General features: G+C 42.5%; 1 protein-coding gene across 2 annotated transcripts in view; it reads right to left on the minus strand.

The window, feature by feature from the left end:
* si:dkeyp-14d3.1 (transmembrane protein 132C) overlaps positions 1-15541 on the minus strand; it is a 139430-nt gene that overhangs the window by 23514 nt on the left and 100375 nt on the right. For both annotated transcript variants that reach the window (XM_030105065.1, XM_030105064.1), the window contains exon 5: positions 1911-2054. In XM_030105065.1, coding sequence (XP_029960925.1) covers positions 1911-2054 — 144 coding nt within the window. The remainder of the gene's footprint in view (positions 1-1910; positions 2055-15541) is intronic.

Consider the following 15541-nt stretch of genomic DNA (forward strand, 5'->3'; position numbering starts at 1 on the left):
TCGCTTCAAACTAAAATGTGCAAAGAAGCTTTCACTGTAACATGAATAAGATTGGGCAGTATGCATAGCTCCAACTGAAGCTGGAGCTCAAGATGCTAAAACAAAATGTAAAACTATTATTTATGTGAAAGAGTCTCTTCTGCACGTACACAAAGCCATTATTGCAAATCTATATACAGCCGTGTATATATGTACATATCCTGGTGCTGCACTGAGATGTCAGAAAGTTTTGAAAAAAAAACAAGACGTGCATGAAAAATAACGAGGGCACAGCCTCATTTCTGCCTACATATGCCAGACAAAATCTGCATTAATGAGACAAATCTCGGAAGAGGCTTGACATAAGTGCATGTGACCTGAGGTATTTGTAACAAGTTCACTGTAATTATGAGGCCACGAGTGGATAAGAGCATCGTTTAATGTGCGCAGTGATTCATAATTCAGGTTTAATGTCAAACGCTGTTTATTTATTACTACTTCCCCCGGACAAAATTTGATAAATTAGTCATGTTTACATACATGATTGCAGGCTATGAATAGAGAAGAACTTCCCTGAGTGGGGAAGCGAGATGAATCCTCTGACCAAACGAGCAGGAATCACTTCATCTGTTGACATTTCTGTGACTACAAATGTGGCCACCTCGAAGTTAAAGAATAAAACACACAACAAAGAGTATTTAAGCCTTAGGTTGAGATCAGGTCTATTCTATCATCAGTATAAGGTAAATTATAACAGACCTCTGAAGCCATTTGTCACTCCTTTTTTTTTATTTGTCTCATTAGCACACACTGCGTGACTTTAATCCTTTGCTTCTTTCTCTCTTCAAATCCCCACAATCGCCTAAAAACAGGAGCCGTCCATGTGATCCGGCTGGGCGCCGTTTCTCGACACGGAGCAATCTCGGCCATTAACATTAGGAAGCAGACCACAAACAGATGTGAGCCTTTTCTGCAGGTTTTCACTCAGTCTGCAGGAGAGCGAATCCCTTTGTTTGCAGAGTAAAGTCACTGATACCGGGGCTCAACTTTATAACACTATGAGGGACTTTTTCCTCGGCTGTGCTTTGTGCCCCAGGTTTGAAAGGGGGTATAAAAATGAGAAACTTGTCAGTAGTCGCTGCATATCAAACACACTCTTTCATGTTGTTTGCCAGTGTTTGTTTATCCTTTCTGGAGGATTTATATAGATGTGCTAAACATAGAAGATCTTCTCATCTATTTCTAACGCTTATAGTAATTTGCTGCAAAGCCTCACAGCACCCACACTGCCTCAAAGATGTCATTAAGAGCACATATAATGTAGAATACAATGCAAAATGTTACCAGTTTATGTTGTAAGTTAACTGCAAACATATTAATAATTAACAACCTTTACCTTAAATGATATCAAATCACATTTTGACTGATAACACAGAAATGTGCAGATAAATGCATATGTGCACAATGTAATTTACAACAATATTTATGTTACATTGCAATCAGGGATTAAAAAAATATTTTTGTCCTTGAGTTTGCCCTTTTGCAAAAACATGTGCTTCTGATTGTGACTTAAAGGTCCCCAAAAACCCTGAGGAACATGTGAGGTGACGTTTATAAAGTCATGCAAACTGTAACAGAGACATGAACGTACAGTAACAGATGGACATATATGATCAGGTTTAAATCAATAATTAGTTACAAGGGGAAATTAGAATTTTTTTTATTGAGATGTGACAGTCAGTGGCTCAGTTTTAACATGTCAGGACAACAGTCACAGTTTTCTGATTGTGAAAGAAGTTTGATTGATCAGAAGCAGAATTTAACATTCTAATGTGCATGCATGTAAAAACTGAGCTCATCTGAAGGCCCTGAGAGCTCCATGCTTTGATGAGAGCCGGAAAGTGGAGCTTTGACTGGTTTATCTCACTGACCTTCACCACGTCTTCGTCCGTCGAGCGGCACTTCACTGCGTCTGAGATATCGGTGACAGACGCGTCCACTCCGATGGTCACCACCTTCACCGGGACAGCCACCGTCTTTCCCGTGAGGACCGCCGTGTTCAAAATCTCTGAGTCCTGAGGGCGAGGAGAAGGAGGACAGAAAATGCAGAGCAGGGTTTTTAATATACCAATAACAGGTCTTTAATTACCAGCTCCCGAAGAGCCGAGGAGGAATTGACCTACACGCTGTATTTAAAATGACCCGAGGCAGCACTGTAAAATTAACACTTCATTAATGATTATTTTACATAAATGAATAAAAAGTGAGAAAAGCAGCTAACTGGACAACAAATAATTGATGGCAGCCAGTGTGATCATCACAGGCGGTGATTAGAACGGCTAAACATGCACTGTTTTTAATTTAATTAGATATTCTGATGGTTTTAGAGCGGTGTTATGATAAGGTCTCACTAATAGCAATGACAAGAGATTTTTTTTTTTTTTTTTTTGCTTCTGTTGCATAATGAATTGATGTATACGTTTTTTCCTGCTGTATCATATTAATATTTACTGGAATTATTTTCAGTTTTGAATTTGAAAATTCCTCCTAAATGTTTTCCACTCAACCCATCCCGTCAGCACGTGTTTCACCAGACTATCAACATGAAAACACAATGCTGACATTCAAAGAGGTGCAGATCACATATTGGTCTAACGCGTAACTTTTCTTCGTCACGTTGCTGAAGCTGAACCTGTCAGGAGTCGTCAGGCCCATCCTGTGTGAATTAGCTCTTCCGGTCCAATCAGTCCCTAACGATGCTCCATGTGAGAAGCACCAGTACGCTGGAATTTGCCTCGGCTGAGGCGCTCCTGGTAAATGACCTCAGTGTATAAGCCGGCCTTTAAGTTCAACGGCAGCGCTTCATTACCCCGTACAAAAAACTTAACCTTTCATCACAGATACACAGCCGCACAGCTGTTGTCACAGAGGATAATTGGCTCCAATTAGGAGAAGTCAGAGGTAACTTTTGCTCTCTAATGTCACCGATGCACATTGGGTTGTCTCTCCTACCAATTCAGCCATGAGAAATAGTGCTTCAGTCGCACTGACTGCACTGGAACAGTGGAGATCACGATAGAAAGCTGCTCCAGGGGTCAAAGATGTAGTATAAAGCACTCAGTACTGTATTGTTGTTACTGGTGAACTCAAATGACTTGGGCAAATTGTGAGGTGTGACAAAAGCATAACACTAGAAGCTGAATTACTTTTATGTTCTCACACAAAAGGCTGGTTCAGATTTCCCTAAATTTCATTGGCCAGGAACCCCAAAGCCTCCCTTCTTTTGTCCCCACCGCGCTGAAGATTTGCCAGCGCTGAAATCATCCAGCCTCTGTCGTCTTATTCATATTAGCGGAGAAATCACAACTCTGGAGCAACGCTTGTTGAATTAAATGTCACACTTGTTTAGAGTAATATTGCTAAACCTGCCAAGTACAGACAGGACAAATCAACAGTGCCTGACTTCCTGTCTATGTTCACGTGTATTTCACACTCACCGGGGAAGTACACAGGGTTTTTACACTGCTCTGTCAGCTCGGTTTCTAAAGACTTCTCATCATGTTTGTGAGCTTGCAAATCGGACCCATTCAAAAAAAAAAAAAAAAAAGAAAAAGAAAAAAAAGAGAAAGAAAAGGAGGATTAAGTTTGATTGAAAGAAGCCCGGTCGTTTGTAAGACCATTCAGCTTTGGAGTGAAATGATTATTAGCCGAGCCAAGAGATACCAATGAATCACAAAAAACACTTAATCTTCAAATGGCTTTTCATTACAATTTTATAGACTGTGACAGTGTTATATAGCAATATAAACCCCTCTCACTGTGCTGCTGACTTTGATTCAATTCCCCTTAAAATTGAGGATTGCAGTAAATTAATTCTGTGTCTGCTGGGATTCCTCCATTTCCAGAGGGTCATCTATAATACATGATGGGGTAAATGGTTGAGACCTGGTGAAAGCGGGGGCTAATGTTAGATTACAGTGGCTGGAGATGACCCAGCAGGTTGAGAGCGGCTGAGAGCCGGGCCTGGCAGTAATAAGCCACAGCGGGATCCCGCAGTGATGCATCAGTGGTCCACAGACTTCGACATAGACGGCACAATTAAACACAAAATGGAGGCCAGCGGAGCACATCAGCAGCTTAAAGTAGCCCGAATGAACACCCGGTGAAATACGGGTTTGTGAAACTGGACAAGAAAAATCCCCTGATGATTTCCTATTATGTCTGGTGTCTTATTCGGGACTCAATACTCTCAAGGGGAATTGCTAACAAGAAAAAATAATAAAGTTCTGTACAGTTTACTCTAGATTATAACGAGTGCTGCACGTTATGACATTCATATTTTACCATTGGCTGGAATTATGTAACAACTTTGCTAAATAGAGAATGAATCTTTGGTTACACTCAATATACTTTACTTTTATTGTATACAATACTTTCTTTAATGGGAGAGAAAAGGCACAAATGTCCCCCAAAAAAGGAAATCATCGTATCAAGGCCCTGTCATAAGTTGATATTTCTTTACATCAATCTTAATGCTAAATGTTACTAATCCATTACAGCACAACAAAGGTCTTCTGTTTCAATAATGTTTGGATTAAAAGAAAACAAAACAGCTTGGATTAATAAAAAGCGCCTTGTAGAAGAGAAACACAGACACAGCCACAAGGCTCTGAAGGAATATCTCCCTTATTTTGTACCACTTACCATGAAAATGTAGAGTTGCACATTGCGTATTTATTTTAAGGCAATACGACATCTGAATGTACGAGAAGGCATCGAATCAGTCCTGTGGGAAAACTAATCTAATCACTTCTCCAAAAGCCACAACCACAAGAAAGAAGCCACGACGAGTCTACATCCAATTGTGACTGTGTTCCTTGTGTTTTTCACTATTTCACCAAACAAATTAGCCAGTTACCACATACCACACACAATTGGCGCCTTTGGGATTACCTGAGGGATTCTGCCGAGAGCATTTTCCCACTGTAACCAGCTGGCAATTCAGCAAAATAGAAGAAACAGGCAACGGAGTATGTAACGCCTAATACCCCGCCCTCAGCGAGCATTGGTTCAGACAGACGGCGGGTTTCCGCCACAAAGGCCGTGTTGTTATCTGGAGATAATGAATACACCCAGGCACCAAAACTGGTTTCCACAGAAAGCAGGGGTAAATGTTAGAGTCGATCAGAAACAGAAAAGCCACAAGTTTTCTTAATCATATAAAGAATCTCAACACAACTCCCCGCTGCATCCGTGTGTTACTACCTTCAACAAGCCCATGTACACAAAAAATAATTGTATATCTGTCTATATTTTAAGACACTTCCAAGCATGCAGGCTGCATGTTTATGTAACCCTCACCTGTTGACGCTGGTGTTTGTGCTTCACTTCCTCCCCGATCTACCCCCTCGAGTCTTACAGATAGGAGTCTTTTTGTTCAATAATCTGTGGGAGAACTGCTTGTCTGCTTTATCAAGGATCTCTCTGTTAGCATTCAGCTCGCTGCTGAGGCTGGTAATGTGTTCTGGGCCGTAATTTCTGCCTGTGTCTCGGCTGGATCTGAAAATAAGTGAGATTTATGGTGTCAGCCTGAGTGACATGGCCAGCATGAGAAGTAGCAGAGCCGGCCATCCTGGCACTGCGATTAGCTTCTGGCTCAGCCCGGCGCTAACGCATCCACATTCTGACCCCGCCGTCCGGGCTACAGCTACAAATGAACAGGTCAAACACAGCGTCCACTCTCAAGTTTACCCCTGAATTATTCATAGTCTAGTAAAAAAAAAAAAAAGAAAAAAAGATGATGGTAAAGACAGCATATGTGCTGACCGAGTGTGTACACATGTTCACGTTAGTACGAACTGGTGGAGCCATCGGAAAGCAAACAGGCTGTCCACAGCATGAGCCCAAAACATGAGACGTCTTCCTTTCACTACCATGATTGACGAGTTCTCGTTTTGACATGAGAATCTTTACAGTTTTTCACGTCGTTTCAGGAGCAAAATCATTAAAAGGGCTATCAAGTACACCAATAGTCAACTAACCTATTGTAAATGAAATATTCACAGTTCTGATAAACATTTTCACCCCTCGGTGATAAAGTACGCAGACGTGTGAGGAAACTGAAATAGGAGTGCATGGATCGTGAATTATATGCTGTAGACATTAAACGCCACTCAGGCAGTGTCCTGGAGCTATTAAGCAGACTAAAAGAGACATGTCCTTTCATCAGTCCTTCTTTCCACATTGTGCAATGCTCAATATGGCACTTCCTACCCTCTATTCCAGTGGGCGTTTAATTGGCTAGAAGCGAGAAACATGGAGGAGAGTGGGAATAAAGGCCTTGGTAGCACCATGCAGAGCGATACATCACTGCATGACAGCGCATTGAAGTGGTGGGATGGTTGTGAAGCCAACACACTGCCTTTTAATGAGGGTCTCTCTCTTTCTTCTTTTTCTTCTCTTCCCACTCTTGCTCCTCCAAGAAAGAACCAGTTATTCTCCTGTCTTCATTTCCCTCTTTTTCTTGTCTCTTCCCGGCTGACGGGATAAAGGTGGCGGCGGTATCTGGCACACCGAGACCCATCTCCAGTTGGCGGTCATCCCTCGCTGCCTCCATAAGCACACCTGACCGCCTCTCGGTGGCGGTGCCCTGTGTAAGGTACATGCTGGTCAGAGATCTGATCCGCTCATTACTGTTGGCCGTGGCTGGCAGACTGAGGATTAACTCAATGGCCGCTTTCATAGTTGATCTTCTCACTTTAAAAGGAGACGTAATGAGAGATCATGTTGGGAACGAGGACAGGCTGGAGTGTTGCCACAGAATGGAGGTAATGTCGAGGACCGGTTTAGTAGTAGTCAGTAATTAAGAGACATTATGGAAAGGGCACTTCATTTCCTGTCAGAGTGGGTAGTAAAAATTACACACACACACAGACACACACACACACACACACACACACACACACACACACACACAGCGATAGGTCAAAGGGCTCAATTACTGAGCTGGCTGCAGTTAAACAGAAGCGTAGACTTCAATATCAGAGGAGGAGGCTGACATATAATCCAAGATAAAGACAGGTCAAGAATAGTTGACTGGCGTTAGCTTTTTCCAATCATACTTTATGTTCGATATTCATTATCACCTTTGAAATACCAGTTAGTTTAGTCCAGATAACATTCAAGCCGAACTCCATCATACTTTGAGATCAATTCGCCAGCTGATAATGGTTTCCTCCACTCTGGTAAATGTGTTCATCTGTTGTAATTATCACATTCAAATAGCTCCTTCAACAGCACAATAGTCAAAATGTCAATAAAAGGTAAACTGAAGAACTGTCAAATCCGACTCTCACACCCTGATATTAGTGTCAACAAATATATGCATGTCCAACCTGCAACCACTGCACCCATCGCATTTTGGTAAGACAGCCCCTATTCTTATTATGGTAGAAGGAAAAAGAGTGTGAAGTGTGTTTTTTTTTCCTTTTGTGCCAAGAGTGAGATGAAAAGCTGTAAAGTAAACATGATCCCATCACCAGTAGGCAATTAGCCCGGGTGAATACACAGCCCAGGAGCAGGGGAAAGCAGCTAAAATGACTCTGCTCAAAGGTTAATAAAATCTACCAATCGGCGCCTCAAAAGCTCACTAATTAAGATACAGGGCTTGTTTTTTTTTTTTTTTTTAAGAACTACAAGAAGAAAAAAAAAAAGCAGTCTCTCCTGGCTGCCTGATGGCCTCTCAGCAGCTGAAATACTTTAACTATCTGCACTAAAGCCCTTCAGCAGTTCCTTGTAAAGTCACCACTTTAACCATGTTACCTCGACTCTTTACGCTGAGCCGGGCACGTGTAGCCGTATTTCACTGAGGAGATGTCAGGCATGCTTTGGCCAATACAGCGAGCATACCTATTTAACTAATACATTCATTTGGCTTTGAGGCCTCTCAAAGAGCGCGCTTTCTCTGCGGGAAATATATTTGGTTTGACGTAAGCTCCTCCAACTGAAATCAAAGAAAGAAAAATCTTTGAAAATGTTAAGTTCAGATGTGACATTTGGTGACAAAGTCAGTGTGAATCTGACAACACAATGGCGCCAAATGAAAAGACACTTCTGGCTGTGAAAGAAAAGGGATCGGTATTCACTGCAGGAGTGCTTTGCTGTCGGGGCTCAAATCTGAACTCTTTCAGTTTTAAGTCTGTAAATCGTGTTGCTACCAGTATATCTTCACGTTTCCTGAATAGTCACAGGTGCCGTAGCTTTTGAGGAGGATGTGTGGGATGGTGTTTTGCTCAAGGTTGAAATTTTGAGATTCTCTAATGTTCCACTCACTCTCTGACCAAGTAACCAAGTCAAACCACCTTTCAGGAGCCACTTCTCGCCGCGCCTGAGGTAGAAAGTGGATCTTCTTGGGCTGAACGGGCTTGTTGGAAATGATTTACACCGTACTGTTGGCCCTGTAACTTTGTCAAGAAGGGCGACCGATGACGCAGCAGGAGTCCCCTTCATCGGAGCCATTCTCTCCGTCGTGCAGGAGGATTCACGTGATGTTTCACGGACGCTATTGATGCTTCAGCCACAGTGGATTGCCCTCCACTGTAAATTATTTATGGATGCACATGATTTATGGATAAACTTGACTGTGAGGAAGTGCCACAGTGACAAGCTGCCCACAGGATAAATCTCTCCACAAATATTAATTACATTATGAATTGTTCCTGATTCTTTTGTCTACATGAATTATTGACAATATACTATTGACAGCAAAATCTATATTTCTTCAATTGAAATGATTGAAGGGCTCTCTGATATTTTCAAAGCATGATGTTTCAAAAAACATGACTCATAAAGATGTTTCCGTACAAACGTATAGTTCTATAGTCATCTTCTGGAAAAACTCTGTGAAGTTACATTAAAAGAGATAGAATCAGTGCCTGTGCTTGCAAAAAAATGAAATTTATAGGATTTGTTGAGGGCTGGTGCCAGAGGGGTAAACCCATCCCCAGAAGCCCAGTGCACCCCCTGCTGTGAAATGGAGTTAGTGAATAAAACATGGCTGACGGTGGAGGTAGTTTAATTTTAGGTTTGTAAGACAAATCCTCCGCAGTTCTCATGAATACCATACCTGCAATACATCTGGATCAGTGGGTCATGGGGGAGAGGAGGGTGTCCCTGATGGGTTTCAACAACCGTCAGACTCGGCTCTGAAAGAATCAAGGGCGCGGGGGACGAAACCTGCTCTCTCTCCCCGCAGTGAGAGAGAGAGAGAGAGAGAGATCAGCGGGGGGCTCAGGGGAGGTGACTGGTGGGTGCTTTGATAGATGTTGGCACTGGTAAAGCATTGCCTTGCTCGTACCCCTGCTGCTCGCCCATTCAGTAAACGCCCAGAGGCCAGAAGGCAGGGAAACAACCCTGCCTGAGCCAGTCTGCTCAATTTCAGTTCAATATCTATCACACACAGCCGATCGATGAAGAGTTCTTCACCAACAGCCAGCTGCGCCTGTGGAGGGATGACCCCCTGATCTCTGTCTGATTTCTTCACCCGTCTCTGATCGAGATCCATACTGCCAGCTTAGCTTGGCTTAGCTTGGCTTAGCTGCCCTCCGGACACAGACCTCTCTCAGCAGGCACAAAGGTCAGCTCCATTGTAGAGTCCATTACTGCTTAAAAAAATACACACATTCCTCCCAACCCTCAGTGGGTGAGGATTAAAGGCGGGATGAATAGAACTTGGACGGAATGCGAAGTGTGATGTTAACAATTATGAGGAGATGTTTGGTACAGACATGTGTCACTGTGAGATTGATCCATCAGTCTGCACCGGGCTGTTCTTTTCATCTCTATATAATGTATAGATATATATGAAATATATTTTTGCTTTTCAAACTCAACCCGCTCTACCATAACTGACAGAGTAGGGAAAACTGAAAGAACTGCTGACGGGGATGAAGGTTCACAGTATTCTATTAGAGGAACCAGAATATGTGGTTCCACAGGGTTCAGGTCTTAACAGTTTCTGTAAGCATACCAGAATAAACCGCCGCATAAATGTTTGGTCCAAGAGTTATGTAATGCCGTGCAGGTCATCTTCAAAGGATTGCAATGGCCCAGTAAACAAGTTGTTTGACCTTACTTCCAGACACGCTTTCAAAGCCCTTAGAGAAAAGGTTGTTTTTGTTAAATGGTGGTTGAAAATTTTGCGATTTTACTGAAATAATCACATCTTAAAGCTAATAAAACCTTGCCACTCATATTCCTTAAGTCTCGCCATTACAAAAATCATTTCTTCTTTCTGGCCTTCTCATTTGACGAGTCACAGAGAGAATGACTGTCAGTCTTCTGAATACTTTTCACATCCTCAGACGACAAATGAGTCACTGGAAAACAGGAAATGTTAAGCTCATCTCAGAGGCTGGGCTCGTGTTCTGGATTCTGCATTTGTCACGATCCGCAGTCGTGAACAGCATTGCATGCAGCGTGGCACATGTGCAGAGGACTGCAGCCTCAATTAGTGCTTCCACTTCATCACCAGCCTCTAAGCTGTGGTGGATACTAATGGATCGCTCACTCGGGGTCCATCCATCAGCCCCTTATTGTAAACTGTATGACTCATGCTATGTGGAAAAAAAAATGCAGTGTTTTATCCCATTCCATTAAAACAGTAGGAGCAAGCGAGTGGAAGTGAAGCCGAGTTGATAAAGCTTATTAAATGACTCAAATTAGGTCGTTTATGCACAGTGTGTAATGCAAGGTCTTTTTGATAAACAGCTCGCATATTACCTGCACCCATAATGCATTTCTGCGGGATTAGCCGGCACGTAAGTGCTCGTGTCTGCACGTCTAACCGTGCGCTTGATAAATTGTTCCCCAGATTTCACTGGCCTGGCAGAAAAGATGTGCAATGCAACAGGAGGAATGGAATCGAAAGGAATAAAATGAAACATTCATTGGGAGATGTTGATAGATGGCTTTATCATGCCAGAGCAGAAGTGGCCAGAGAAGGCCGGGGTGATGATGTATTGTTTAACAATACATTGGAGCAGCACGTGAATACAAACGGGCGCTTTCATTTCTCCTCATCTCTATGCCTGTGAACGCCTGCGTGAGTGAACACAGTTTGGTGCCTTGGCTGCAACAGGAAGACTGATGAGTCCAGATATGATGTATGCCCTGTCCTCCTGCTCCCTCTCCATCACCAGGCATCCACAGCATGGGTAATGATGATGAGGGCAGCCTGGACAGGAGCATATTACTTCACGATAGTAAAAGATAATGGACCAGCCTCCTACTGTGCAGGGGGAAACTGCTCAGGCATCCAATTACCGCCTTCAAGATCCATCTCAAGATGACCCAAAAAAACACACAACTCTCAGAAAAGGCAGCAGTCTGAGGCGGAGGCTGACAAGGGAGCCAATTATTCTACATTGTTAATACATTAATGTATATTTGTCTGGCGCAAACAGAGAAATATACAGTGATGCAAAGGCGGGGGAAGGGGAGACAAGCCAGGACAGCCGAGGGGTGTTACAGTCGACAGAAGTTCTGAGCTCTGAGGCATTTCCTTGCTCTAAACTGACTCCAACTCTGAGTACTCTTTTCATTTTCTGCTTCTGAAATAATTGCTGCATTTGCAGAACTCCTGCTTCACAGTATGAAATTGGTGACAAAGTGGCGAGAGGCGCTCCGAGCCCTCCCAATGCAGGTGGGTCTGTGACAATACACAGGAGGAGTCCTCTTCAAAGGGAGCAGGAAGAAAGAGGGGCTCATCTCTCAAACCGGCGTCGGTGCTTTCCCAGAAGTGTCACCCGTGGCACAGCCTATCACTCGGCTGGGGTAATGCAATAAAAGGACCTTTTTATAATAATCAATTCCAGCAAGGGCGCAATAATTCAGAACATCCCATAAATGAGCAGGGAATGGGGTTTGAGGAGCCATCGCAGTAATAGCCCATAAATGTGATCAAATCCAAAATAAGCTTCCCATTACTAATAGTCATTAGCTTTATTACGTTACAACCTTTGGAGACGTGGTCAGTTCTGGATATTCATTCGGTTTATGAGGTTATTTCTGGTGGAAACACAATTAGCCCAGCTTTACATTAGAAAAAAAAATCCAGTCTGGCTTTTTAGACTAATTAGTGCTAATTACAGATGAAAAGACTTTCTAGAGAAGCTGTTGTGTCAACAGATGCCTTCAGCGTGCTCTGTGATGTTTCCCCTCTTAACTTGATTAAAAAAGATTTGAGAATTACCCTGTGTGTTTCTTCCTCTCTTCTATCTCTGATAACACTCCTTTTCTCTCTCTTTCATCTGTAACCTTGGATTACTGTTAAAAAAAAAAAAAAAAAGGAACGAAAAATGCATTAACAACACTAACGGCACCAAAGAGACAGCTTTAAAATGCTCGTAGTTCATCTTAATTTAGATTTACAGTAAAGCTGGAAACAAAGGCAGTTTAACAATTACACTTCATTCAAAGCTCCATTGAGAAATATCATTATGTTTCTGTTCAGTAGTATTTCTAACAGGCTGTTGTAGGTCCCATATTTGGTCTCTCAGAAACACGGGTTTCTAAAACACAGTGAAACAGGAGGCAAATGGACAGTTCGATATTACAATGGGATTCAGCCTGTGTTCAAGATATGAGCGTGAGAGCGCTCGCAGGATGTCAGGCCGGCCCGGTCCTGGGCGATGTATCAGCAGTGTTTCAGGCCTGCCGCAAGGGAAACATCAATACACCGATATGCCGTCACATCATAACCAATTTGAGGTGAAGTGAACGCCGCTGATAATCTCTCGATGGTGGGGGCGAGGGGGCTGTTCGACAGCAGCAAGTGTTCGCAACGTCGATGTGTTGGAAGGAGAAATATTGACAAACGCGAGGACTTTCAGCTCCTGTGAGGCGTTCCCGGTCTGAAGTGGCGAAAGGAAGGCCAGGCGGTGAACTAGTGATAAGGTCATGGGGGGGTCAAGGCTCATTGAAGGTAAACCTGGGGGGTCCAGTTAAACAGACATAACAGTTGTCTGATATTTTCATGAAAAGCTTGATGAAAAGATCAATTTAAAAATCTGGGTGAAATTGTAAATTGTTTGTTGCTCATAGGAAACATGAAGTCTGAGTTCGTGGTTCTGCAGTCAGTATATATTCACCATAGTTGGATGAATCTCCAAAAAGAGAAAGGAATCCCTCCCTTTTTTGTGGAGACTGCTTTTTATCTTCAACTTGTAACATGATACCCAAGGATAGGATTTCAATCACTCTCTTCTTTGTGTAAAGCTTTTTGTATCCGAACCCCCGAATCGCGGAGAAGAGGAAACGTATATTACGACTGGTCAGCTCTTTCTTCCTCCTACAAAGCTTCTCACAAAAAATGGTCAAGCCTGAAAGTCATTTATCCCTGAGGGCGACACGGGAACAGTCAGCATTCATGGAAATGTTCAAATACCAGTCACTGAAGAACCCGTATCTGAACTCTGATTATCAGTCATTCTGACCACTTCTACTTTGACCACAAGGAAAACTTGTTGTGTTTCGTGCTCCGCAGAATATTATCGCCTCTTTAAAGCAACTTCACCTTTATTGTATGAGGTTACAGTCCGCGCCCAGGTCTCACAATCATTATGCACCCGAACAAATGATATTACCATATATTCTGTTATACATACCATAAATAAGTCATTTCCGTTCGCACCTTCACTGCATTTATTAGGGTGATTCATCTCTGTGAGCAGAAACAAGCTTTCTGTGGGAATTAGACTTTGTTTTCTCTCGTGAAGGGAAGGTTGTGATGATGGGGCTGATGTGTGTGTGTGTTTGTGTGTGTGCGTGTGCAAAGAGAGGCTGACGGCACTGCTCTTACATTACCTTACTTCCTCTTTTCTATCAGCGGGGAGTGTAGCAGGGAGGCGGGAGAGGAACTTATCTGTGGGCCTTTTCATGCTACAGTGATCCCAAGTAATCTAATTCTGCTTTCCTCTTCCTCGCCTGTGTGCTTCTCTCATATTGGGGCATGCAGATTGCAAAAGCCTTATGTGCTTGCTTGCGTGCGTGCATGTGCATGTGTGTGTGTGTGTGTGTGACAGAGAGAGCGAAGGGCTACAGAGGAAGACAGACAGAGTTAATGAGTTCTGAATGTGTCTCCATGTATAAGTATTTGTGCCACGTGTTAAGCCGAGTACCGCGGGGTGGCTGGAGATGCTGTGCACCTCAGGAAGTTGTATGTGCTGCAGATGCAAAACGAAGCAGATAAGCAAAATGAGCGCTTAGGCGGCCTCATAGTTAAGCAAACTTAAGTGAGCAAACTGCTCCAGTCACCTTCTCCTGAATAACCCTACATTGATGGAGATGTTTGAAATGATGGTGTCAAAAGTTAATGTTGATCACTGAGGGAATCCTCTTCAGGAACCTGCTGCATTGGGTCACTGGCAAGCATCTGAGACAGAATAACTCAGCAAGGTAAATGAAATTAAAGCTTGTTCATGCAATGAAGAAAAGCAAACTGACACACACACACACACACTCATCTCGCTAGGATATAACATTACAAATGGAATTCACAAAGAACTTTCCAAAGTTTCCTGCAATTTCTCCACAACCTTGCTTGAAATTTGAGCTTATTTTTAGAAAAAAAATCACTTGTCCTTCTTGATAAATAGTTTTATAATCATTGTGTATGACTTAAAGCCTGTCTCGAAGTCTTCACCATAGAATTTCAAACTGATTCCTCGACCAGGGAGAGACCTCAAATCTCCATCGAGAAATCCCGAGAGAACTTCTTGAGAATGAAGAACAAATCCAAGCATTTTGTGACATGTGTGTAAACGCCAAGCTAATAATGAACCAAACTTTGAGGGGGTTTGTGTAATATTCTTGCAAGATTTGTCTGAAAAAAAATGTGATTTACCAATTCAGTGTTATTACAAGTGGAAAAAAAATGTACGTAATTTAGCAGATTTTACTCAAATTTACCAGTCATGTATGAGCCTAATTATCTGAACTGCCCAATAACAAGTCAGTTTAATTTAGCATGCTGGTCCTAATAAATACAAAAAACGTTTGTTTGTTAAAGTAAGCAATTTAAAAAAAAGTGTAAAACTAAGCAGATTAGGGATAAATCCTTTCTAAAGTGTTGTATGGTTGACTGTTAACAGCTCATTCACAAAATTCATTTTAGAAAACATAGACCCGATTCTCTTATTTCTGTAGCTGTTAAAATCAAATGAAATAAAATCAGCCAAGTAAAGATTTTATGTAAAGTTTGCTTTTCGTTGAAAAAGTAAAAGCATATTCTCGGTTGTGTGTTTTTTTTCTTCTCCCAAACGGGGCTTTTGCTATATAATCATGCAAATAATCTCGGCAGTTTTTGTCAGTGGAAGGTGTGGGAGCAAACTATATATTCCAAGAACCAGGGAAGCAGGCTGTTGATACATCAGTGACATGAAAGGGAAGCGAGAGGAGGAAGTTGAACAATACTGGAGCATTAAACACATAGCTTCAATTATCCTGAGAATGGATCTGTGGGTGAGGATGCCTCGCGTTTCTGTGAATCCAGGAACAGCCACCC

The sequence above is a fragment of the Salarias fasciatus genome, chromosome 12, assembly GCF_902148845.1.
Source record: "Salarias fasciatus chromosome 12, fSalaFa1.1, whole genome shotgun sequence".
Taxonomy (NCBI): Eukaryota; Metazoa; Chordata; class Actinopteri; order Blenniiformes; family Blenniidae; genus Salarias; species Salarias fasciatus.